The following is a 27,516-nucleotide window of genomic DNA, read 5'->3' as shown; positions in this document are numbered from 1 at the left end:
AGGGTTTCTTCTCAGATAGTCTTGGAATAGTTCTAGGTTTTTAGTTGTAAAGTGAGCAAAGAAGAATGAGGAGGAATGAGGATTCCTCTCCCTGGCCGCTTATGCCCATTTCCATAGAGCATTTATGGAGGACCTACCAGGTGCAAGACTTTGTGTGGCCAGCATGACTCTATCTCAGGTAAGTCAGCCATGGGCCCTGGAAGGTGGATGCTAGTTTCCCACTTAACACTAGTGTCTGGCACAGTCACCTCTCAAAAAAGCAGAGCTATTATTATTATTACTTCTGGAGGAGAAAACAAAAGTAAGAATAAAACAGGCTGGGATCAGGGGCTTAGTAACACCTACAATTAAATCATACCAGGGTATTTCTTGGTCCTGATTTTGTTCATCTAGTGAACAGCGAGGTTCAGAATGAAGACTAGAGGCTTCTCAATCATAAGGAAGCATCACTACACCCAGTAGACCCTGCTTACCTCAGGGGTACAGGTACCGCACACGCCTAGATGTCCACTTCATCGGATTTTCTCCCTACCTGTCCTCAGGTTTCCCGGTGATGACAGCTCCACCACCTTCAGCAACCTGACCAGAGTAAGGTCCCTGCCATAGGCTGTGGCTGAGTCCAAAGCATTCCTTTACCTGTTTTTCAGGTGACAGGCCTGACACGGCCATGTAGGTGCTGCCAATGGTCTTAATCTTTTCAATGTCTTGAAACCGGTCTTCACCAAGCAGCTGAAACAGATTCAGGCAACAGTGTCAGTCCTGGTATTTGTGCTCCCGGCAGCCTGGGGCTCCTGGAAACAGGCCCCTGGCTCAGAGTGAGGACCACCTCGGAATGGTTTAGCATCCTTGAGGTAGCCACTTTTCTCTCTGAGAATCAAACATTCAGGCTCTCAACAGATGTCTACTGAGCACCGGCTAAGTGCCAAGTGCCGAGATGGGTGTGACCAGATACTCTTAGATCTGTTTCTAAGAATCTTTGAAATAAACAAAGCTATCTTATTAGTTTAAAGAAAAAATTGCCAATATTCCCAAATCCATCAACACATCCTTTTGGCTTTACTCTCAGCATGCATGTAAAAATCTTAGCATTTCCTGCCAGTACCCTGGTCTAAGCCACCATTAGTTTACACCTGGTTATTGTATTGCAATAACGTACCTAATCCCAGTCTTTACCTCCACACTCCCAGCATGGCAGCCAGAGTGATCCTGTTTAAATGGAAGTCAGACCATGTCCCTGCTCTGTGGCTTCCCATTCTACTCAGGGTCAAAGCCAGAGTTTTCACCATGCCCTGAAAGACCTGCCATGCCCTGTCCCCTTCGCTCACCCTGTTCCAGGCACACTGACCTCCTTGCTGGTTCTAACAAGCCAAGCCTGTTTCTGCCTCAGGACCTTTGCATCTGCTGTTCCCCTGTTGGGACGCTCTTCCTTCAGACAACTACATGGCTCATCCCTCACCTCTTCCAGGTCTTTCCTCAAGTGTCATCCCAGTGGGGTCTTGCTGATCACCCCATGCAAAACCGAACACAATATCCTGTCCCCACATACATATTCTCATCTTCTTCCTGCTTTATCTTCTCTCCTTAGCACTTATCCCTGACTGTGTTTATATATTGTCATCTTTCCTACTAAACTGTAAAATTCCTGGAGGCAGGTATTTTTGCCTCTTGTATTTACTACTCAGCACCTAGACAGAGCCGAGCACACAGTAGGGATGGTGAATACCTGTATGGAAGAATGGGTACCATCCTTGCCATTTCCTCCATCCTCACCTGCAGTTTGGATTTTAACGCCAAGGAAGGGAAACCTTGGTCTCTTATTTAGCAACTGTGCTAAGAGAATAATGCTCTCTCTGCTTGTCCCCCCACCTCAAAAGTCCATGTCTTAGTCCCTGGAACCTATGGATATGTTACCTTACGTAGTAAAAAGGACATTGCAGGTGTGATTAAGTGAATGATTTTGTGATGGGGCAATTTCCTGGGTTATCTGTGTGGGCTTGTAATAGGGAAGAACAAATATGACTCCATATCAGATCCGTTTCTTTTACTTTAACCTTTGTATTCTATTGCTTTTGCTATAAGTTAATCACTAAAGTGATGCTGCCTATAGGCTTAAAGTATACATAATGGCCCATCTCCAGGAACACTGCCTCTCATGCCTGAGGATTAAGCTAAAATACCTTACTTTAAGCTCACAGGAAACATCCTGACCAGGCCCACCTATGAACGGCTGCAGGAAAGAGGAAATTAACACATCCCCTCCGGAGTCTGGCGGGAACCAGGACATATGTAACAACGTACTGCTTTCTTTTCTTTTTACTTTGCCTCCTTACTTCCCCCTCTTTCTTCTATAAAAGAAACTAGCACCCAAACCCAGGCAAGATGGTTCTTTAGGACACTAGTCCACCACCTTCTCTATCTGCTGGCTTTCTGAATAAAGTTGCTATTTCTTGTCCCAGCAACTCGTCTCTCCATTTATTGGCCTGTCGTGTGGCAAGCAGCATGAGCTTGGACTCAGTAACGGGCTCAAGGTAATCACAAGCATTCTTGTAAGTGAAAGAGGAAGGCAGGAGGCAGAGAAGATGTGACGGAGCAAGCAGAAGTCAGAGGGATATGATTGCTGGCTTTAAAGACAGAGAAAGGTGCCACAAGCCAAGCCGGATGGGGGCCTTTAGAAGCTGGAAAAGGCAAAGAAAGAATTCTCCCCTGGAGCTTCCGGAAGCAACACTGCCCTGCTGACACCTTGATTAGCCCTGTGCGATCCATTCTGGATTCTGACCTCGAATCTATAAGAGGATGAATTGCTGTTATTTCCAGCCACTAACTTTGTGGTCATTTGTTACAGCAGCCGTGGGGAGCCAGTTCAGCAACTACTGGCTGAGCTTCTACAATGTCTGATGAACAAGACACATGAGGTCCGAGCCACCACGGAACCAACAGCCCAGGCAGGGGTGTCCGATGTTAGATAAATCATCACACTAACAGGTGTCCTGGCTCAGTTTTAGTAAAGTTTATGGTGGAACCATACCGGGAGTAGGAAAAAAGAGGATGGATGATTTTGATAAAATCTGGACCACCTGGGACCGCTTCCCTGAGTGAGTGATTTCCAATTTCAGTTGTGAAGAGTGAGGGGGGTTTTTCTAGCAGTGGAGCTTGTGTAGTAGGAGGTGGGGAGCACGGAAAGGGTTGGCAGGGGCATCCAGACATGCCTTTGGCTGCCCACCTGCCTCCCTCTGCCCGCTTACAGCTGCACTTCCCCAGGGTCCTGGGAGAAGGGGAAACTCTTCCTTCCTCTCCTCTTCGGAACTACTTGGGTGAGGGCCAGCTTCAGGACCAGGCAAAGCTACCTCCTCTTCAGAAGTTGATCAGGAGGCAGCAAGAGGCTTCGCTATTTCATTTACTAACCACACGGCAACCTTATCCACTCTCTAGCTAAAAGCCTCTGGAGTCATAGTGGGGCTTCTAATCAGCCCCTTGTTCACCCTCTAGTCCGTGTGGAGACCCGAGACGTGAGAGGGCTCTTCAGCCTTCGAAGAGGCCGGGGCGGGGGTGGGGGTTGAGGAGCCCTGGTGCTGGGCTGTTGCAGACCCAGTCCTGGAGCATGTGCTCCGGGCAATGTTCAGCCTTCCTCGGAGCCAAGTTCCTGTGGTAATTGCATCAGCAAGAAGAGCAGTATGGTTACTGAAGGGGGTCTGGCTGGAGCTTAGTGAGGGCAGAATCTAGAGGGTCTCTTTTGACCCAAAGAAAGAAGGCAGGTCTGGGTGACCCAAGGACCCACGTGAGAAAGGCTGACAGTGCTTGGGGTTGGCAAGCCAGGGAAAGCCTTTTGTTTTTCCCCTTCCTGTTGATTACATTTTCTTCTTTCTTCCTTCTCCTCTGCTTCCTCTCTTCTTCTTCCTCCCCTTTGCCCCTCTTCTTTTTCTTCCTCCTTCTCGTCCCTGCTTCTCCTCTCTCTCCTCTTTCAGCTCTTTCCATTTCTCCTTTTTCCTCCTCCTGGTCTAGAGCTCAGCTTCCTGGACCAATTCCTTCTCTAAGCCTCTCCTACTTCCCTCTGCAAACACCCATCTCTACCACTAGGGGCGCTGTCCCCCATCGCTTTATTGGGAAGACTCCAGGGTATCTATCGATACAGTTTGGGCCACCAAGATACAAACTTACTTCACATTTATTTATTTCAGTTTAAAAACATGGAAGTGAGAATTTTGGGGATATGCGGTGCTATAGATTTTAAAATAAAACAAAGCTTGACGTCTCAACCTTCAGTCAGATTGAGCTTTTTACTAGAGTTATTTTAAAAAAAAATTTTGGGGGGCTTCCCTTGTGGCGCAGTGGTTGAGAGTCCGCCCGCCGATGCAGGGGACACGGGTTCGTGCCCCGATCCGGGAAGATCCCACGTGCCGCGGAGCGGCTGGGCCCCTGAGCCATGGCCACTGAGCCTGCGCGTCCGGAGCCTGTGCTCCGCAACGGGGGAGGCCACAGCAGTGAGAGGCCCGCGTACCGCAAAAAAAAAAAAAAAAAAAAAAAAAATTTGGAAGTATGTTTTGGATCGGACTAGTCCACCATCACCTTACTATTTGCCAGATGGTTTCTGTCTCCTATGAGTTAATTAGTTGACTAGTCACTTTAGTGAGCATCTGTTATAAGCATCTCTTACGTTCTAGGCAGAGTAGGAGGGCCTGGGGACTTAACAGAATACATAAGAGTATAATTTTTTTTTTGTTCTTTGCGGTACGCGGGCCTCTCACTGTTGTGGCTTCTCCCGTTGTGGAGCACAGTCTCTGGTCGCGCAGGCTCAGCGGCCATGGCTCACGGGCCCAGCCACTCCGTGGCATGTGGGATCTTCCCGGACCGGGACACGAACCCGTGTCCCCTGCATCAGCAGGTGGACTCTCAACAACTGCGCCACCCGGGAAGCCCAAGAGTATAATTTTTATCTTCACGAGTTAATGGCTTAGCACAGAGAATGGGATAAAGGTACCATTACCACAGAATCACCCTCCATTCTCCACATTGAAAGGCCCTCTATACACATGTACTTACCACTGACTCCTTGTGTAAAGGGAACTCATAGTCACTCTCTCTCTCACTGGACTGTGAATCCATGAAAGGCAAGAAGTGACTGTGTCTTATTTATCTTGACTCCCATCCTCATTCCTAGGACAACTAAAACGGCCATTGTTGAGTTTATGACTCCAAAACCAGCACCATGAAATGCCAGTTAAGTGAAGATCAACGCACATGGTGATTAAAAATCCAAACAGTATGGCGGACCTGGGTGCAAAACTTGGCTTTGCCACTTAGTGGTGTGTGACAGTGGGCCCTCTTGGTGTCTCTGAATCTCAGCTTTGCTTATTTATAAAATGAAGGCTAATAATTCCTACCCTGTGGATTTGGTGTGAGGAATAAACAACAACTAAATGTTATATATGGAAAAAGTCAACATGTGGTAGACACCTGTGGAGATTAGTAAGAGGGGTCTCTGCCCCAGAACTAAGAGGCAGATTTGTAAACTGAAGGGTTTCATGCTCTATGATGGAAGAGTTTTCAGAGTGTAAGTTTTTCATTGAAAAAAGGGTGACAACATTTACCTGGGTAGAGGGGGGATTAGAAGAGGCCTCACAGTAGAGATGATGTTTGAATGGACTGTTAAATGAGTACTAGGTTTTCTGCTGGCTGTGGAGCCAGGGAGAGAGGACGGGGTACGGTGAAGGTGGCATCATTTCTAGGTGGAAAGAGCAGCATGTGAAACTGCCAGGTGGGCTTGTGATGGCTTCTAAGTAGGGAGATGGTGCTGGATGGTGGACCAGGTGGCATATGGCGGGAGGTAAGGCTGGAGAGGATACAGGAGCAGTAAGTGCAAAGCCTCGGTGGCCTTCTGAGGAACTGGCAAAGGGAGACACCAATGGGTTTTGGGTTTCAAAGGAATGTGACAAAATACTCCAGCTTTTGGTGATTGGTGATGGTCAGATGCAGGAGGGTGAATGGTAAGACGACTGTGGTCATGCAGGTGAGAAACGATATGGCCTAAAGCAAGATAAGGGCAGCTTTGACTGTGAGGTGGTGAGGGGACTCCACAGGACTGTCTAGATGGAAGGTGGGGATTAAGGGAGAGAACTTTGTCTAGGGTGATGGAGTAGATGCCGTTGGTACCCAACTCAGCTCTCCTTTATGGGGTCATCCTCCAGAGTGCCGTCAGGGCTGGCTGCTGACAACGTATTGCTGTACCCATTCTTCGGGAAGAGCCCTGGAAGCCCCCTGGCTGACGATGCCTGGGAGATCACACATACCCACCAGGGCAGCCCATGGCCAATGGCTGACCAATACAGGTGTACAAAAGGCTTGACTCAGTGGCAACCACTCTGTGGTACCACTTATACTCCTGCGCTCCCTGGGAAATCAGGCTGAGGATGGTAGACGTTAGCTGAACCCACCCTTTTGCTTGGCTTCTTCCCTGGCATTTTCTCAATCACTCACTAACCTCCCGTCTCAGGTTTAGGCATGTGGATGGACACAGGTGTCCTACTTCAAGCTGGGGTGTGAAGAGGGGAAGAGACCCACTCCTGCTAAGTCTATTGATGTAAATAAAGTTCAGCATGAGTATCCCCCTTGTTCCTGGAAACTGGAAGAAGAAAGTACCATCTGGGGTATGTTTATATTTTGATTAGGTCTCTGACCAAATGCTAATTGATGGTTTTATTGTAATTTGAGCAGATGGAGAAATGTCCCCATCAGTGCCCAGTCTCTGTGATGCTAGTGCCTGCACAGCACTGGCCTCCGATCAAGTCCTGGTTTTGCCATTTGCTAGTTATGTGACATTGGCTTAAGTTTCTAACCTCTTTGAAGCTCACATTCCTGATCCTCCAGGAGCGAAGACAGGGTTTATCTTGTGTGATAATTGTGTTAACTAAATTAGATGATACCTGTTTGTGTTTACAATGCAGTCTGGAATTCTTTAAGTGCAGAAATCGGTTACAATGAACAACACAATGCTACGACAACATGAGGCTTATTTGTGATTGTAAATTTCTCAGGCTTCTGTTTACCTCATCGAAGTCGGCAATGATCTCATTCAGCAGGCGTAGGCATTCCACTCCTTGGTTGTTCATTTCAGTCTGAGAGTAGAAGTCTGCAAACCCTGGGATGGAGGCAAACATCACCCCAACGGCATCATAGGATTGAGAATACAGCTCCTGGACAGAGAGACACACAGAGGGAGTCAGAAACAGTCATCAGAGGTGAGGGTCTGCAGTGACGCTCCCCGTGTGTACCTGCCCCTGAAGGCATGCACAGGTACCCATAGAGAGGACAGAGAATGGGGGCTCTGACATCATCTCATCGACACCTTAGCGTCGTCACCACGGGGGCTGCGACCATTGAAAATTCATGGTCTCTGGCCTCAGTTGGGCCCAGAGTTCCACCTGCCCATCATTTTTTCCTCGGTCAGCTTCCTTTTCTGTTCTCCCCAGTGGCTATAGTCCCAACACACACCACTCTCCTTAACTTCACTGTCCGCTTGATTCCCCTCAGAAGATGATCTTGTCTCTGAGGCTCTCACGTTCCAAACTCATATAATCAGGTAGTTCACTGTATTTTCATCTCCTCTGCTTCAACTCCAGACAATGCATTTTCCCTTCTCCTGATGAAGATCAATGCTTCTTCCTCATCTCTCGATCCCCCTCTAACTTCTTCAGCAACATCCTCCTACCGTGGATCCTTTTCTTTCTTCTTTCTTTCTCCTCTCCTCCTCCACTTCCTGTAAGTGTCTCCTATAAGAAAAAGTACAAGGTGCCCTGGAGCCTGCAGACGCTTGGCTACCAGCCTATCTCTCTTCATTCGCATCCATACTTCTCAAACTAGTTTTCTCCGCTGCCTGTTCCTACTTTTCTCCATGTCCATTCACATCTCAGGCTGAAACGAAATGAAACTGGAGCAGGTCAGACTGCCAGACAAAATGGGAAAACCTCTACACGAAGCCCTGTCCAAGTCTTCCTGGACGCTCTTGCAGATTGGTGTGGTGATCACAGCCAAGTTCATCAGTCTCCTGACTTTCTAGTTATACCGCATCTGTTTTCCTTGTGCCTGGCCCCTTCAAGGATTTATTTTTTGCTTATCTACTGTCTTAAATGTTGGTGATTGCTACGGTTCTGTCCTTGACTCACTGCGTGGTTCAAAGTTGACATCCTTCCCTGGGCTATCTCGTTCACTCTCAGCCTTTCACGTGTGAGTCCCTAAAATCCTATTTCCAAGTCGGTTCTCCTTGGGCTTCAAGCTCCTGTGTCTCGTGCTGGGCTGCCCTTGCACTCCTCAGATCATAAATGCTGCGCCTGAATGCATCTCCTCTCCACCTAGAACTGTTCCTGATACTTCATTCTCTGACTCAGTTGGTGGCACTAGCATTGACAAGTCATCAAAGTTAGAAACCCTCAGAGTCAACCTTGACTCTTTCTTCCTCATCATATTCAGATTCAACAAATTACCAAGGCTGCCTGGGTTTCTTTGTGTCGCCTAAATATTTTTTTCTAACCCTCCCATCATTTCTTTCTATCAGGCCCTTCCTGTTTTCCTCCTTGACTATTAATGTGAGAGCCTAGTCCTGGGTTCAGGACTGGTCTTATCTCATCCAAAGGCATGTTCCATATGGCAGCCAGAGTGATATTTCAATGACACAATATTGACCATGGCTCTCCTGTTCTTAAAGCCCTCCAACTGCCCTCGGGACAAAGCCCCCGGGACACATGAGCACGACACATATTCACATATTCCTGCACTCCCCTCCTCCTGTCTCTTCAGCTTCATTGCCTGCAATTCCCTGTGTGGGACCTTGTGTCCCAGCAACACCGAAGCATTTGTGCTTTTTGTGCCCACTGTAGCGGATGCTGTACGTGCCCGGTCTGCTTTCTCTCTTCCAAGGTCCGGCAGTCAGCCAGCCCTTGCGTTTCTTTGCATGGAGTTTTTCTGTGGCCACTGGAGGGCACTCTGCCCACGTGAGCTGCAGGCTGAAAGCTCCGGGAAATCAATGCCCCCCTCAGGAGCTGCTCTTAACAAATGACTGATGGGAACAGGTGTAGAGTCCTCAGCAACTTCACGCCTTGGGCCAGATAACTCTGAGGGATGCTTTGTACACCACTGTCCGAATTCTCCACTGGGATTCAGCTCCAGTCGCCCACAGAGGTAACTAGTCTGATACTGCCTCATTAACGGGTTACTTTCCTTTCCCGACCTTCCTTCTTACTCTCCTGTCTACCTGGGTGGGCTTCCTGGGACCACTTCCAAGCAAATTACTTGCACTCGAATCTTTGTCTGAAGGTATGCTTCTGGAAGAAGCGAAACGAAGACGCACACGCTTCAATGCTTTCATTTTTTACCATCTGTCCCTGGATGGGATATGTCCTTCCTTCCTTGCAATAGCATCCCCAACCAGGCTAACTCTTGTTTTCTGCCTTTACTAGCCACCTAGGTACCCTGTCTTCCTACAGACCTTCCCAGACTCACCGATGGGGGCAGGAGGCTGACTCGGGCTGTGGCAGCACCTGGGTAACTCTACACAGAGCCCTCACCACCTGCATTATTGCCTTTAAAATGTCCATCTCTTCCTTTATGTGTGGAGTCTTCGAGGGCAAAGACTCCATGCCATTTACATCTTAGTTCTTTCAAATCATCCAATTAGTATGTCCTGGATGCCTGCAATGTAATGCGTGCCCTATACAGGGTCTGGTACGAGGCAAACATTCAACGTTTTGTTGAGTTAATGACTCCTTCGCCTGTGTAGGAAACATTAAAGCTTACGAAGCACTTTCATATGAATTCAAGGCTTTAGCCCTTGCAATTACCCTGTGAAGTAGGTACGATGATTATACCCACTCTACAGATTAGCAAGATGAACAGGGAGGAGTTAAGGCATTGGGATCACGCTGTTGGTAGCGGAAGAGAGGGAGCTAAAGACGTCCAGGGTCTTCCTCACTCTGCATACCTGGGTGAAAGATGGTGTCCCTGATTCACGATCAGTTGACTTGAGCTTCAGTGTAGATGGATCTGAACAGATGCTTTCATTCGTCTTTGTTCAAAAGAGCAGAGGTGGGGGCTTCCCTGGTGGCGCAGTGGTTGGGAGTCCGCCTGCCGATGCAGGGGACGCGGGTTCGTGCCCCGGTCCGGGAGGATCCCACATGCCGCGGAGCGGCTGGGTCCGTGAGCCGTGGCCGCTGAGCCTGCGTGTCCGGAGCCTGTGCTCCGCAGCGGGAGAGGCCACAGCAGTGAGAGGCCCGCGTACCGCAAAAAAACAAAAAAACAAACAAAAAACCCATAAAAGAGCAGAGGTGGCTGGTGACCAGCTGGATTGGGTTGGGTTGCGGGGCACTGCGGATTGTAGCCAAGGAGTAGAGCAATGGTACATGTTTCTGAGGCTGGGCCATTCACCTTGGCCTTGAACAATGGAGTGATACTGCAGGAGGAGTCTGACTGTCTGCTGTATGGGTCCAAGAACCTGCATAAGCAAACCTACAGAACCGCATCCTCCAAATGGCTGTGATATGGTGGGAAAGAAAACCCTCTGTTTACTCAGTTTCCTATTGTATTAGTTTGCTCAAGCTGCCGTAACGAAGTGCCACAGACTGGGTGGCTTAAATGTCACAAGTTTATTTTCTCACAGCTCTGGGGTCTTGGAAGTCTAAGATCAAGGTGTTGGCAGGGTTGGTTCCTCCGGAGGGTGCTCCCCATGGCTTGCACGTGGCCTTCTTCTCCCTGTACCTTCATATGGTGTCTCTTCGATGTGTGTCTGTGTCCTAATTTCCTCTTCTTATAAGGGCACCAGGCACATTAGACGACCTCATTCTCCTTCCCCCTCCCTCGGATCTTCTACCCAGTGTCCTCCGTTGATGACCCCCAGCTGGGTGCCAGAGGGCTTGCAAGGTCATTGACGTGGTCCATGCAGGTCGGCCTTGCCCCCTCCAAGCCAGCAGGGAGAAGGGGGTGGGGGGACTTGGAGGGGCACATGGGAGAGCTCCAGCCACCTGCCCACACCTTTAAAGATGTGCCCATCAATGGACTTGCTCCAATCAACCACTCTGAGTGTGCCATCTGTTTCTTTCTATTTTTGGTTCAAAGAAAATAAAAACACTGTAAACTGGGGAGGGATTGATGAGTATAGAAGGCTATTATTGTTTTATCGTCATCCGCCTCTGGCTGGATGTACAGGTTTGGGCTTCGCAGAGGATTCTGAGTGTATGAACGCTTCCCCCTCCACCCCCCACTCGGAAGCCAAGGTGAAGACTTTGGTCTCCTCTTTGCACAGGGAAGCAGAGTCCAGTCCTTCACCGGCCCAAGCCTGGCTGATTCCAAGCCCTGTGTGTCTTATACTGAGTTAAGCCACCTCTCTGCAGGGGAGGAACCATCTCTGAGACTGTTGTCCTCATTGCATCCTCAGGTCTCCACTCAAACGTCATGTCCTCAGAGAGACCTTCCATGACTCCCCAGTGTACATGCCCCCTCTTCACACATGCTGTTCCCTTATTTAGCTTCTTCTACCCTCGCAGAACTTAGCACTACCAGGCTCTATGTTACATATATATATGTCTGTTTTCGCAGGAAAACATGTGCCTCATAACAGAAATGACTTTGCCTTCTTTGTTCACCATTTGAACCCCAGGATCTAGAATTAACTCCTGGCACATGGTTGGCCCTCAAGAAATCCTTGCTGGACGAATGACTGAATGAGTGTGTGAGAGGTGGGGCTGGGAGTGGGAAAAAGTAATGACGGCTCATAATTGTCAGAAATAATAATAGCAACAACCGGGATGCTCGTAAAACGTGCCAAACCCCACTTGAGCCCTTTACGCACAATAACACATGTAAAGGTTGTAACATACAGTTGGGAAGTACTGTTACTTTGGAGATGAGGAAAATGAGGTCCGGAGACGTTCACCACTTGTTCACGGTCACAAAATAGTGAGAGGAAGAGCCAGGACGGAATGCAAGGCACCAGACTTTCAAGTGCACCGAATGACTTTTCTCTACTGAGCCCCCCTCACAGCCGGCTGCCTTGGACACTTCCCGTGCTCCTACCCAGCTGAATTCTCACACCAACTCAGCAACGTTGGTATCATTTCCTCATCAGCTGGATGACAAAATGGACTCAGAGAGGTTGGGTAAGCTGCCCCAAGTCACACAGCTGGTTAGTGGCAGAGATGGAATTTGTGCTGTGCGGACTGTCCAGCACCTGAGACAGCTGCCCTTGTCAGTGTCCTTTCAGCAGGTCTAATAAGCCAGGATGAGTGAGCAGGTTTCCTGGGACTCAGCGAGAGCCTGCCTGACACGGATGACCCAGCCCAGCTGGCCTTATCAGCAAGAAAGTCCCTGCCTGGGGTGGTGAGTGCTATTCTAAGCCAAAAGTCCAGTGGTACCGCAGAAGCTGCCAGAACCTCTGTGTGGGTGACACAGAGGTTGGCCCTGGAACAGACTCAGACAGGATGCTCCGGAGGGCGAGGCTCTGTCCACTGCCCTGTGCTTGGATGCTTTGAGCCACCTCTTGTCACTGCTCCCCCTTCTCTGCCACTCACGCCCTAACAGCAAGGTGGAGGGAAAAAAACCCAAAATTCGGCTTTGAAGTTACACATACCTGGACTTGAATCCCAGCTCACTACGCACTAGCTTTGTGACCTTGGGCAAGTTCCTTTACTTCTCTGAGCCTCAGCTTCTTCATCGATGAAATAGGGATAATCATTCTTATGTCCTTATTGCCTGCATCCACGGGCACTGCTGTTGCCCCATGAAAGCTGGAACCCAAACTCACAAATGTCCCCTAATCAGATATTCAGAGGTTTGTATCACAGTTCAGGTTTGTAGCAAGAGGAGAAGATAAAAATGCCTCTTATGGAAACAGAGCACAAAATTGGGAGTTCTTGCAGGCTACAGCTGTCCTGCCTCTGCCTGTCACCCCTTCACATCTTACACTACTCTGCCTGTGTCTCTTACACACACACACAGACACAGACACATACAAACACTGACGTTTTCCACTCATACATGCCTATTTACACACATCTCAATGCTTCTGAACACCTACACAGTACAAGTCCTGCCACACAGACACCTCCCATAACCATCATACACACACGCACACACTCCCTCATCGGGACAGACTCCCAGGGGCAGCATGGGTAGCAGCACAGTAACGGGGTAACGTGGCACAGATGGAAGAAATCTGAGGGACTGGATCAGAGCCATAGCTTAAATAGTGGTACATCACGGACCTCTCTGAACCCCAGTTTCTTCATCGCTAACGTGGGGATGACAGAACGCTCCTCTTATGGTTGTGAATAGAATGAAAGATCATTTTCATCCATTGCCTGTCTTAGTACCTGGCACACAGTAGGTGTTCAGAAAATGGTATTACATCATAATGTGTACATTCTCCAGGCAATGTGAAATTTTTCTCTGTTTAAGCCTAGCCAAGTATGAACTGTTTAAATATTTACAAAGCCACAAATAAGCCTGACAAGACTTTCTACTGAAAATGTCTTATACATGGGATTAAGGCTGAACCTGACACTTATTTTGCTCCAGGGGGTTTGGCCCGAATAACAGCTGATGACTTGGGGTCTTGGCGTCTCTGGTTGGTTTCCTTCCTTTCAGGATGAAGCCAGTGCATTCTTGCTCTTCCCCACTGGTTCCAAATATCTCTTTGTTTTGGTGTCTTGATTGAAAGGAGCTTTCCTCTCGTGCCTTCTCGGGGCTTCCCTCTGAGGGCTCCAGTGTTTCATCTGCCCCGTCTGCTGGTCACGGTTGATGTACAACGACACTCTCTCTGCTTTCCTGGCTTTGTTAAGAAGCTCTTGTAACAAATCCCCTGACCTTAGGGGGCCTTAAGGAAACCAGGCCTGAACCCAGCTCCAGAGAACTCCATCTGCTGAGGGTGTTTGGTGCCTTCATCTACATCCAAGAGACTCTCAAGGGCCCGAGTTCATCAAGAGCTGATTGTTCAAGCAGCACATGACTCATGCCCTTGGCTCCTCTCCCACTGGTCTTCCTGCAGATGCTTGGATGGGAGATGAATGCTGCAGGTCTCCGCCAGTTCTACCCTAAGGCAAAGGTCACAAACCCAAATGTCTTCAGGGGACCAGCAGGTAACATAAGTGTCAGGATAAGGGTGGATACATTGGAGAGCCCATTCCACGCCTAAAGGCAACAGATCTACCAATTAAAACAAACATGCAAGCCAACCAACCAACCAGCTGCTGGCTTGCTGATCAGATCGTCTCAGAGGCAGCCAGTTTGTGACCTTTGTCCTGTGGGTTTTGCATCCCCTGTTTAGCTTAGTTTGAAAATCCATATTGGAATGGTTGTCCTAGTGCAGTCTCCCAGACAACCGATTTGGCCTTTGTAGCATCCTGGGCAAGGGCTCTCCTCTCACCACTTGAAAGTTTCAGCAAGGGAACTCACCATTCCAGTTCTTCCACAAATCTTTAACGTGCAGGACCACAGGGGAGGTAAACTGTGCCGCGAGGACCAGTGGTGACCAAGGCTGATGTGGGCCCCGCCCTTGTGGGTCTCCATCATCGCAAGGTTCCTCATGACGCAGAGCACAGAGATATCCCCTGTGGACTGTCCGTTCACCCTCTGGAGTCTCATTGCGTAAGGCCAGTCCCTCTCCTGGGATAACTGTTCAGGCATTTAAAGGCATCTTTCACTTCCCTCTTGAGTTACCTTTTTCTAGGTGGTTAAAGTGTGAGCCAAATGGTTTGATTTTTTTTTTTTTTTTTGGCGGTACGCGGGCCCCTCACTGTTGTGGCCTCTCCCGTTGCGGAGCACAGGCTCCGGACGCGCAGGCCCAGCGGCCATGGCTCATGGGCCCAGCCGCTCCGCAGCACGTGGGATCCTCCCGGACCGGGGCACGAACCCGTGTACCCTGCATCAGCAGGTAGACTCTCAACCACTGCGCCACCAGGGAAGCCCATGGTTTGATTTTTTTTTTTCATTTCTCATCTCCCACATCCACTCCGTTATGGAGCCCTATTGACTCCAACTTGCAAAGGTACCTGGAATTCATCCACTTCTCTCCATTTTACTGCCAAATCCTAGGCCTCCTCAGCAGGCCCTTTCCTGGGCTCTTTTAGGGTCTGCTAACTGGCTTCTGGTCTTGTGACCCTTTTATCCATACTCTATCAGCAACCAGTCAGATTAGGGAACACTTGAATTTTCCAAAGGTTCCCGTAGCACTTAAAAGGGTGCCCCCAACCCTGCTATAGTCCATAAGACCTGACTGCCAGGCCCTGGCCCAGGCTTTCCTCATATCACTCACTACCCTTCATCCTTGGAATGGGTCGAATAGTGTACCCCTCAAATTCATGTCCACCCAGAACCTCAGAATGTGCCCTTATTTGGAAACAGGGTCTTTGCAAATGTTATCATAGAGAGAGCCCTAAATCTAATGATTAGTGCCCTCATAAGACGAGAGGACACATGTCCTTATAAGGAGGGAGAAGGCCATGTGACCAACGCAGAGATTAGAGTGATGGGGCCACAAGCCAAGGAGCACCTGGGGGCCACCAGAAGCTGGAAGAGGAGCAAGGATTCTTCCCTAGAGACTTCAGAGGGAGCTTGCTGTTGGCACCTTGATTTCAGACTTCTGTCCTCCAGAACTGTGAGAGAATGAACTTCTGCTGCTTTTCGCCTTGCAGTTTGTGGTATTTGCTGTAACAGCCTTGGGAAACCGGTACAGTTTCTTACCCTGGCCTTCCTGTTCACCCCAAGCCCATCCTCGCCCTGTGCCTCTGCTTGTGCTGTCCTCTCTTTCCTGGACGGTCCTGCCTCTTCCCCACTCTCTTGGTATGACTTGGTCCTTCCTATCATTCAGCCACAGATCAGACGTGGCCTTCTCTGAGCGGCTCCCCCGACCACACCTGCCCTGGCCAGTTGCTACCAGCAGGTGGTCTTTGTTCACCCATCAGAGCACCCGTCATAATGTGAGGTGCCCTCACGACGTGTTTCTGAACTAGCTTGTTATCTGTCTGCCCCCGCTTGAATATAAGCTACATGACGGCAAGTCCTTGTGTATTTAATTCACCACAAGAGTCCCAGAGCCTTTTAGGGGGCTGGCATGGTGCCTATACCACAGTCTGTGCCTCATAAATATTTTTTGAATGTTTGTTGTGACTCAGATTCCTGGAAGGTTTAGTTTGCTTTGCTCAGAGAAAGCTGCCCTTTTGTGGTCAAAGGCTAAGCCATATCTCACTTATTTTAGTGTCCTCAATCTTCATCCATGTTGTAGCATGTGTCAGAATTTACTTCTTTCTTTTTTTAAAATTAATTAATTATTTATTTTTTTGGCTGCGTTGGGTCTTTTTTGCTGCATGCGGGCTTCCTCTAGTTGTGGCGAGCGGGGGCTACTCTTCGTTGCGGCGCGCGGGCTTCTCATCGCAGTGGCTTCTCTTGTCGCGAAGCATGGGCTCTAGGCGCACGGGCTTCAGTAGTTGTGGCTCGTGGGCTCAGTAGTTGTGGCTCACGGGGTCTAGAGCGCAGACTCAGTAGTTGTGGCGCACAGGCTTAGTTGCTCCACGGCATGTGGGATCTTCCCGGACCAGGGCTCGAACCCATGTCCCCCTGCATTGGCAGGCGGATTCTTAACCACTGCGCCACCAGGGAAGTCTCTACTTCTTTTTAAAGACTGAATAACATTCCACTCTATGTATAGACCACATTTTGCTTATCCATTTGTCCCTTGGGCACTTTCAACTTTTGGCTGTTTTAAATAGTGTTGCTATGACTATGAATGTGCAAATATCTCCTTGCGACCCTACTTTCAATCCTTTTGGTTATATAACCCCGAACTGGAATTGTTTTACACACACACACACACACACACACACACACACACGCATAAAACTTTAAAATGCCAGTTCAGTCTTGCCCTGGAGATCTTACTACATCCATCCTACACGTGAGGTACCGGATGCTGGGGAGGCCGTGTGTGCATCTCACCGTGCTGGACAGTTTGGGTGGCCTGGCGCCACGTGCTTGGCCTGGCCTCCATGCTCACGGTCTCACAGGAGGACAGGGAAATCCTCCCCGAGCTTGGGATAAGTGACCAGTGTGTCCAGTTGCAGCCCTCCCGCGGCAACCCTTCCTCCGGGTCCAGGCCAGCCTGGGCTCACCTCATTGTCGCGGTCCTTCTCCAGGAAGTGGCGGGCCACGTGACTGGGCAGGATGTTCCGGAGCATGTTCTCATTGTGTTCCCTCAGCTCCTTCATCTCGTTGATCTCCTCTTTGGCCTGAACTCGCCAGAGGAAGTCCAGGCGTGCTGTGTACTCCAGCTGCGGTTCAGGGGACAGAAGGGGAAGGAAAGCTTTCAGGCACACACACGTGGGAGGCGGACAAGGCTTCTCCAGAACTCCTGACAGACGAAATAGAGCCTGAGCTGAACATTCCGGGAGGCCTCTTGCCTGACATGAAGAGATCAGAATGTGATAGATTTCACAGGGCCGTGTACCTCCCCTTCCTAGGATTACGGCACCTATGATTCTGTAATTGTTTGTGGCCTCCACTGCACTGTAAGTGCTATGAGGTCAGGGGTCCTCTCACCAGCTGAGCATCACGTCCTTGCCGTGTAGCAGTGTGCCTGGCACAGGGAAGGCGTTCCGTCACTATTTGTTGACTCAACAAATAAGTTACAATAATGAAGACAGCTAACACTTAGATGGTGCTTTTTGGATGGTACCAGGCACTATTCTATGGAATATACACGTATTAACTCCTTTCATCCATACAGCAAACCTCATAGGAAGGTATTATTATAGATCCTTATTTTACAGATGAGAAAACTGAAGCAAACTGGTGAAGTCACTTGACCAAAGTCACACACTTATTAGTGGAGAAGCCAGGATTTGAGTTTAACCCCAGAGTCCAATTCTAGAGTCTGAGCTCAGTTGAGGCAACAAGGAAGAAATGTATGAGCTAATAATGGAAGGATAGTGGATTTAGTTGTGAGACCAACATGGCCTAGAGTCCTGGTCCCACATTCAAGCACTGTAACCTGGCCTAGTATCTACATCTCTGTTTCCTCATCTCTAAAATTGGGATGAACACTCATGACCAGGCAAGCTTGGAATAGGAATTATTTAGAAAGTTATAGGTAGAGCATGGGACTCATAGTAGGTATTTAATAACCATTAGTTCCCTCTTGTCCTAGCATCCCTTTTCATTGGAAAGTGGAGAGCTTCCTTTCTAAAGAATTTCACAAACTATACTTACCACAGCTTTGGGAAATGTCATTATTTCAAAGACTATAACTATTAAAATGAACAGTATTCTGCACCATTAAACACATGGTTAGATGCCCTGAATTCAAGCGCTTAAGGAAATTCAGCTAGCTCTTCTTTCTCTTACGTGCAAATCTCAGTGGATGGCAAAAGTATGAGAAAACAGAGGTGCAAGGTTATTCATTCAGCAGAATTTGTAATAGCAAAAGCTGGAAACAATCCAAGTGTTCATTTTGTTGGTTGAATAAACTATTATATACAGCTATAAAAAGAAACAAAGAACATTTCTCTGTACGTACTTTGATGGGCTGGCCTCTGAAACGGAGAAATGCATGCAGAGTTTGCCATTATTGATCTAAGGAAAGGACACATCTACATCTCTCTCTCCATATATATATATTCCTTAATTTATTTATTAAAACATTGAGGTGTAAAAAACCCGTAAGAAATCATTACCGATGAGATGAGGAAGGGAAGCCTAGGGAGGGGAAATTGGGATAGAATTTAAACTTTTAAAATGGTATCTTGTTTTATAAACGTGCCTTTGAATCATGGAAATATTTTACTTAATTATAAAACTAAATGGATTTTTTAAAAGCTCTGTGAAAACAAACAAACAAACAAATGAAGCTACAGGCACAACCACACAGAGAGGAACTATTCCAAATGCCTTTTAACACAATAATTTGATGGTACATTCGTAGGGAGAAATACTCTGAGGCTAGAAAGAGTGCAACAAGAATCTTAAAAGCGTTTATAACAATCACCTTGTAGGTGGTGGTGTTTGTAGTATTATTGTTAGATTATGGTATCTGAATTATAGGATAAAGCAAGTGAATAACTGTGTTGGTGTCACTGAGAACTCGAATTTTGGGGAAGGGAAAAAGGAGATGCGGATATAAGATTGATGAGGTTAAGTCCAAAGCCTAGAGTCCTATGAAAACTGGAAGGTATCACTATGAACTTATGATCTATATGTATCTCCTGGCTCTGCCTACTGAAATCAAGGTCTAGGAACAATGAAAACCTAGTAGCAATGAATCATCCCAGTGTCCAGATTGTGGTTTCAAAATATCAATTCCTACAAAAGGGACCTTGTACTCTTTGCAGAAAAGGCTGAAATTTAGGGAGGAAAATGTACAAGCTTGGAACATTTTTTGGTACCAGAAAGCAAGTAGTCAAGAGAAACTGGGGTTATGTTGAAAGGAGTAGACCACCCCACTGTCAAATATATGGCAAGTTGAACTTTAATAAGAATAATAATTGCAATGGATCGAAATGAAAGACAAATGCAAAAGTTCATAGTGACACTTAAAACATAGAACCTCATCAATCGCATCTTGATGATGCTCAGGAACTAGCTTATTGGGAAACTTGGAAAAAATTTATAGGTGAATTAAGCGTTTACCCCGCCTTTGCTTTATGAGCTGTACTTGAAGGTAACAACTAGTTGGCGAGCAGAAGGTTCTCATTTTTTGCGGTACGCGGGCCTCTCACTGTTGTGGCCTCTCCCTTTGCGGAGCACAGGCTCCGGACGTGCAGGCTCTGCGGCCATGGTTCACGGGCCCAGCCGCTCTGCGGCATGTGGGATCTTCCTGGACCCGGGCACGAACCCGTGTCCCCTGCATCGGCAGGCGGACTCCCAACCACTGCGCCACCAGGGGAGCCCGAGAAGGTTCTCTTTAAAACTGTATTCCAGCTAGCAAATTATGAAATATTGATAGAATTGGAATATCACTACCTAGAATATAAATGAATGTAGGTTATTATTGTCAAGAGCTGCTAATATCACAAAAGAGAGATAAGCAGACATTATATGCCTCTTAATAGTAGTTCACAAAATTAACCAATTAAATCTTTTTGCAGAAAAAAATTGAACTTGAATCTCACCAAGTTTCTAGATATAACTACCAATATAGGAAAAACAAAGGACAGAGGGATGTGTTAAATACCCCTATAAAGGGTGCAATCAACAAACTCTAGACTGAGAGACATTCTAGAGGTCAGTGGCTCTCACAAAATATTGCCAAAAAAAAAAAAAAAAAATGGAGGGTGGTTCTTTAGAGTAAAAAGAAATGAGAGACATATCAATCAATGGCGATATATGGACTTAAGTTGGATCCCAACTGAAACAAAATTTAAAAAAATAACCAATAAACCAAAATAAACCAATTAGGAAATTGAAACATTGCCTAAAGTCTTGAACATATGAAAGAGTTACTGTTTTATTTTTTAAAGTGTGTTAATAGTATTGTGATTAGGCTGAAATTCTCTTTTAGATGCATATTGAATTATTCACAGATGAAATGATAGGACATTTGGAATTTGCCGCAAAATAACTGGGAAGGAGCAGTGAGCAAAATAAATAGGGATGTAGATGAAAAAGACTGCACATGAGCTGGTGACTGTCGAAGCTGTGAGTTCATTACACTATTTTACAGACTTTCGTATATGTTTGAAATTTTGCATAAGAATAAATTTTTAAAAACGTAAGTGGTGGCTGCAGGTCGTATAAAAGAATGCTAGTCCTGTTCTACCATGTTGCTGTGTGACTGTGGGAAATTCATTCAACTTCTTGTATTTTGGTTCCCCTTCTAAAAAATGAGGATAATTGCCTTCATCTCGTTTAATGCGAGACATGGATTATCATACGGTCTATCGTATGGACCAAAAGGCATGATGTATGCAAAAGAATTCGGAAATGTCTAAAATGTAGATTTATCGAGTATTACTATGAATTTAAGGTGTCTGTGGATGAAATCTGATCGAAACTATGCTTTCAATTTTTTTTTCCCTCCAGACTTAAGAGCATCGAGTTTTGATTTGTCAAGTTGCGGGACAGGATTTTATCCACAATTTTTTCCAAATGAAATGTTTCATTTCCACCCTTAAAAAATGCAGTGTTGGTTAAAGCAAGAGATCATTTTTAAAATTTCTTTCCTGTTGAAATACTCTCATCCGACTAAATTTAAATCAGAGCTATGAGTAGGGAAATCTGGAGTTCAGAAGTTGACTTAAGCAAGAATTTTCAAGTTGCGAGACAAGAACGTACTTTACATTTTGACTGCAGGTCACTGCATCTAAGGCATGTTCATAAAGAGATATTTTAGTCCAAGTACAGTCCTATCTCTTCACAAAGCCAGTCTCGTGAAGGCATGTGTCACATATTTTTTAGACGTCCATGGAAGGAAAGTATTCCGTTTCAGTTTACTGAGTACCTACTATGTGCTAGGGGCTGGGCATATGGAGATAAGCAAAACAGTCTCTTTGTCAGCTGAGTGGTGATAGGAGAGCACAAAAAAGAAAGAGATCATTTCAACACAGTGTGGTCAGAGCAGACATGAAGAGCAAAACAAAGCAAAGCAAAGCACTGAGTTTTTAAAAGTGACCATTCTTCAGCATTTGCTCAAGAAATGTCAATTGATTTGGAAGTGCACTCTCCTAATTTTTACCAAACCATTTAGGAACCGGCTACATGAAAAGAGTACCAAGGGAACTAATACACATTGTTCATATGTTTTGTGCCAGGCTCTTATCACAGAAAGATAACTAACACTGGCCGGGTTCTTGCCTTGGACCAGGCACTGTTCTGAGCACTCCGTAAGTACTGAAGGTCATTTAATCACACAACAGTTCAACGAGGTAGGTACTTTATTATACCCATTTCACAGCTGAGGAAATGGAGGCATGGTAAGGTGAAGTCAGGTGCCCAAGGACTCACAAATAGAGGCTGGGATTTGAACTCAGGGCATTTTGGCTCCAAGCTGTGGCTCTGAAGCCCTATAATCTACGTCTATGACCTCATTCAGCTGTTCTCCAACTCTCAATAGATAACTATTAGACTTTTCATTTTGCAGGTAAAGAAATGGCAGGTCTGGGCTGTTGAGCATCTCAAGGTCACCTGTTCTCCCAGCAGCACTGCTGGGATGCAAACTTAAGAATTTCGTTCCAAGGCTTGGGTCTTTCTTTCTAAGCTGCACAATTCCAGTGCCTGTCTTTATCAGACCTAGAAGTAAGTGACTGGAGACCTGACCTCATTAATCTCTGTCTCCGTGCGCAGGTGTGACTTCCTCTGCTCTAAAGGGAGATGCTGAGGCAAAGCCCAAATCTCAGGGCTGCACGTGAATCAGGCACGAGGTAGGAGGCACCTGTCTGCTCTCTTCTGTCCCACGTTCCGGATGTTCACCTGCCTCAGAGGAGCAGGTGTTTGGCATATCTCTCCACATATGTGCAGGATGAGCCTTCCCAAGTATGCAGTTACATAACTGCCTCTGTCACTCTGGAGATGTAAAATTACACACGCTCCCACTGGGAGGCTGCTGCGTACCAGGCATCAATGGGGGTTATTCAGCCTTTAATAAAAAGAGAGGGCCTCTGAGTCACGAGGGAAAACGGTGGAAGCTGGTAGCAAACCCAGGAGCAGACGGACTTGATCCGGATGAACAGGACTCTGATGGATGTTATGAAATGACACTCGAGGTGACGCACTCCTGCGGAAAGCATCCTCTAGCAGACAGGCAGCGGAACACGGTGGAAAGTGAATGGACCTAGGAGTTCAAGCATTTGGATTCCTGTTTCTGTCTGGTCCTCCTTATTGTCTTTCTGACCTCAAGTGACTTGAGTCTCTGCTCCTGCCTTGGGACCAAATGGATAATAATACTTTCTCTGTTTGCTGTGTTCTCTTCTTTGTTGTGTTGTTGTTGTCATTGTTTGTTTGTTTGTTTGGCTGTGCTGCACGGCTTGTGGGATTTTAGTTCTCCGACCAGGAATTGAACCCGGGCCCTCAGCGGTGAAAGCACAGAGTCCTAACCACTGGACCTCCAGGGAATTCCCTGTTTGTCTCAGACTCTTGCTTTCAGAGTAAAATATTAATAGCTCACAACTTTTGAGCACTTATTCTACGTGCAGATCACTGGGAGAGGTATATTATAATCATATTCTCATGTAATAGTATATAACAAACTTATAAAACCTGTTATTATCATATCCATTTTATAGGCGAGAAAACTGAGACAGAAAATTAAGTCAATTACTGAAGGTCACATATTTCCTGAGTGGCGGATTTGGCGTTTGAATATTACCTACCCCACTCCCAGGCTTACATCTGTAACTGCTACAGTTATGGGATGTAGTTATATAATTTCAAAACCTTTTGAAAGTTAAAAAGAAAAAAGAAATCAGATATCGCTTGAGCACTCAGGCCCTCACTATTCACTTATACATTCTTACTTTATACACATCTTCATGTGAGGAGCTTACCTGCTTTCCCAGGACAAATGGAGAGTAGAATAAACGGAATCAGAATGTTAGAAAGGTTTTGCGGAAGGGAGTACTGAGAGGGGACAAACTAATTCCTTAAGGTGCCAGAGAAGATAGAAACATCCTTCTTATTACGGAACGAAGACCCCTACTCTGAACTTGCTCTCTCTTAGCTATCTCTGAGAATTTCTCATTGTCAGTTTAAAACCTGTGTGATGGAGTGTACGCGTGTTTTTCTATAGGATTGCCTCGTCTGACTCCGTCTTCACGGCCCTCAGATGGGCTGTCATTTGCATGTCAGACTAAGGAGTCCTCTCCTGTAACTAGAAGCCATTAAGATGTGGAGGACATGACCCCAGCTCTCATAGAAAACCAGAAAGACCTAAATATAGGAATTCTGCAAATGGCCAGACTTTGACATTTGGCTTATTGTTTCACCATAAATTCAGCTAAAACTGAAAAGCAAGGTAAGGTCATATTGCAGGATTGAATGCCCTTGGCATTGTGAAGATACGCAGACAATTCTTTCTGTCTTTCCCCAGTCTAGAAAGTGGAAAGGTGGGCTTTGGAGACAGATCTGGGTTTGAATTCTAGTTCTCTCACTTACTAGCTGAGTCGCCTGACTCTCTTCATCTGTAAAACAGGATCCGTAATAACGACCATTAGGGCTGTTGAGAGGATCCAATGATGTAACACAGGCGGAGTGCCAGGCACATAGTAGGAGCTGGACACATATTAACTCTTACCCCCTTTTCTTTGATTGCCAAGTGTTATTTACTCTCTTTTCCCCTTGACTACATCTTACCATCTCGCTTTATTACAAATAACTTATGTATGTGTCTCTAGCTTCCAGGTTTTTAGCTATTTCATCCCTGGCTTCTCAGGATGCGTTACCTCCCTGTCTCCATGGTGATTTCTCAGTGGTATGTTTCTATTTCTGCTCTGGCTGAGAGTCTTCCTGTTTTGTTTCTTTCCTTTCCTGGTTACTTTTTCGAAGCACACACAAAGAGAGAGAGACTGGGATCCACAGCGCAGCAGTGAAGCAGACAGGGCCTGGCTCTACCAGAAAGTGAGAATCTCCCCAGGTGAGGAATGTTACTGAACTCATGGTCTGAGTCTGCATGGAGAACTCGTACCGGACGTGGAGAGCAGGTGACACCTCTTGGGTGAAGCCTGTTAGGATGCTCCCGTGCAGAATAATTTCCTGCTTCTTTGACTCTTGAAGTCCTTGAACAAGTCTGGTCCACACATTGCACATCCCCCATTGCATTATTTAGGGTCCGCTCTCCTCCAGGAGATAGGAGCCCTTGGGGCCAGGGATGGGATTTTGCACAGTGCTATCCATGGTGCCCACCCTAGATCCTGGCAGATGGGGAAGTGGCATCGATACGGTAGGCACTTTATCTACCCAGGACAAATCAGTGATGAAGCGCTTCCTCTATTTCTGTAAGGCAGTGCTCAAAATGCTGCACACAATCATCTCAAATGATGCTTCAAAACAGCCCTAGTCAGGCATTACCATCTTATTTTAGAGAGAAGGAAACAGGGCCTCAGGGAGACAAGTTACTTGCCCAAGGCCACAAATTTCTGGGAGGCAGGGCAGGATTGGAACCTTGGCCTGGATTATCCTCAAACCTGATTGGGAGTTTGGGATGGACATGTACACACTACCATATTTAAAACAGATAACCAACAAGGACCTACAGTATAGCACAGGGAACTCTGCTCAGTACTCTGGAATAACCTAAATGGGAAAATAATTTGAAAAAGAATATAGATACAGGCATATGTGTAACTGAATCACTTTGCTGTACACCTGAAACTAACACAGCATTGTTAATCAACTATACTTCAGTATAAAATAAAAATTAAAACAAAAAAACCCCAAACCTGAATGTTTACCTAGTTTACACAACTCCTATAGTAATAGAACTGGGAGGGGTCCCAGTTTGCCTCAGGCAGAAATTGAAAAAGCTCTTTTTTTTTTTAACAATAGTTTTATGGAAAGAGATATACCTAAAGGGAATGAAAACCATGTTGCTCTCCAAATTATCTCCATCTTAGTTTTTTATTAAGTGGTGCGTGCTAGGAATTGATTCTTTAAGAATCACTTGCTGGGAATTCCCTGGAGGTTCAGTGCTTAGGACTTGGCGCCTTCACTGCTGGGGCCCGGGTTCAACCCCTGGTCAGGACACTAAGATCCTACAAGCCACGCAGTGAGGCCAAAAGAAAAAAAACAAAAAAAAAAAAAGAAGAAGAAGAAAAAAAAAAGAATCAGCACTTGCTGCAAGCAACTAGAAGTCATTTATTGCAGAGATGAGTGGCTGCCTCTCAGGTGAACTTTATGGCAACGGGAAATGCCAAGTAATCAAAGGCAGTTAGAGGAAAATGTCAGGTTACCTGCTGTCCATGGTAGAAGACAGCGAGGAGGAACATGGCCATCAGCAGCAGTGACGCCTCCTTGGTCCCCAGGAAATCTCTGTTGGAAGAAGAAATGCATATGGTGGCATGGTTATTGACAACCATGGAGGGACTTCAAGGAGGCCCATTAGGAAACTGAGGTTCAGACTGGAGTGGGATAAAAAGAGAGAAGCAGTTGTTTCTTGAGCTCCCACTATATGATAGGGGCTTCTCTATAAGGCTTTCATACAGGCTAATTCAGAACTCAGTTGATCCCCAAGGGCATGAGGTCACACAGATCATACCTGCTGGGAGACTCTAGAATCCAGCATCTAGACAATGAACTTACATTAATAACGATGTCTTCTATTTGCAAAACACTTTTTCCAGATTTCAAAGAGCTCTGATACTTTCTTGTCACAAAAATCCATGTGAAGACAAACATCCCCTCTTTTTCTTTAGATGTTATCCTATTTTAGAGGCAGGCAAGGTACTTGCTATGTGGCAGCCCCTGTTCTAAGTGCTATAAGAACCACACTTAGGTTTTTATATAAATTCCTATTTCCATTTTGGGCACTGTTGTTACCCTCTTTGATCTCTCTTCTACGTGGCTGCTAGAATACTTTTTATCGCTAAAGCCAGATCACATTACTCTTTTGTTTTACAGCTTCCCAACCACAAGCATACATATGCTCAGAACTCACTCAGAGGTAACTTGACTCTGATGTGGTTAAGGACACAGTGGGGCCCTCATGGGTGAGACGCAGTGCTCAGAGAGAGTAGAAAGGGCACTAATATGGCTGCACCCAGGCAATCTCCAGCTTTCCCTTTTCTACTCTCACTGGACACCAGCATGAGTAGCATGGGGCTTAGGGAAATGGGAGCACGATCCCAGCTGCCAAGACCAGCTTCTCACCTAGCTTTATGCTAAAAGACCCTCCCAGCTTACACGGGGCCAGCCCCAGTCCAGCTCTCCAGGTAGAACAGGGACTCAGGAATGGAAATGTGCTTTCTCTTGGGGACGTATTGTGCACGTGGGGACCCAGGGGACCAAGGAACTCTGTGGGCTGAAACAAGATTCAGATTTGTAAATTCCTAGCTCCGTCTGCTTTTCCTTGGAGATAAGATGCTAATAAAAGATAAAACTCACTATTATATTTCTTTTCTGTAGCTCCAGTGAGGCATATAATTATTGAGCGTCTACTGTGTACCAGGCACATGCTAGGATACAGAACTGAAGAAGGCACATTGTCTTTGCCCTCAAAACAGTTCAGAAAAGGAAAGAACCAAACAGACAGATAATTTCATAACATGATACACTGCCTAGTAAGGATACACTCTTGTTACCATGGGAATATATGGGAAGAGAAGGTAACCCAGGCTGGATATTCAGGGAAGACTCAAGAGCTGAACATGAAAGGTCGATAAGACTTTGGGAGGAAAAGGTGGGATGCATTCTATAGGTATGAGACATATATCTTGCTTAGCTAGCTGGTTAACAAGCCTCTAGTGTAGGGGGATAAGTAAATATCACATATCAAGTGAGGCCACATGCAGACTCAGATCTATTAGAGCTGTCCACCACCAGCGCTGAAGTGAAGAGTGTTGGACT

General features: G+C 46.5%; 1 protein-coding gene across 3 annotated transcripts in view; it reads right to left on the bottom strand.

Annotated features, from left to right (window-relative positions):
• Positions 1 to 27,516, bottom strand: part of ADCY8 (adenylate cyclase 8) — a 218,726-nt gene that overhangs the window by 11,434 nt on the left and 179,776 nt on the right. For all 3 annotated transcript variants that reach the window (XM_067711242.1, XM_067711243.1, XM_067711245.1), the window contains 4 exons: positions 25,905 to 25,983; positions 17,142 to 17,300; positions 7,041 to 7,187; positions 637 to 729 (listed from right to left, as the gene is read on the bottom strand). In XM_067711242.1, the coding sequence (XP_067567343.1) occupies positions 637 to 729; positions 7,041 to 7,187; positions 17,142 to 17,300; positions 25,905 to 25,983 (478 nt within the window). The remainder of the gene's footprint in view (positions 1 to 636; positions 730 to 7,040; positions 7,188 to 17,141; positions 17,301 to 25,904; positions 25,984 to 27,516) is intronic.

Source organism: Pseudorca crassidens, chromosome 17 (genome assembly GCF_039906515.1).
Source record: "Pseudorca crassidens isolate mPseCra1 chromosome 17, mPseCra1.hap1, whole genome shotgun sequence".
NCBI lineage: Eukaryota > Metazoa > Chordata > Mammalia > Artiodactyla > Delphinidae > Pseudorca > Pseudorca crassidens.
The sequence above is the reverse complement of the archived record's forward strand: the minus strand, read 5'-3'. Positions and strand labels throughout refer to the sequence as shown.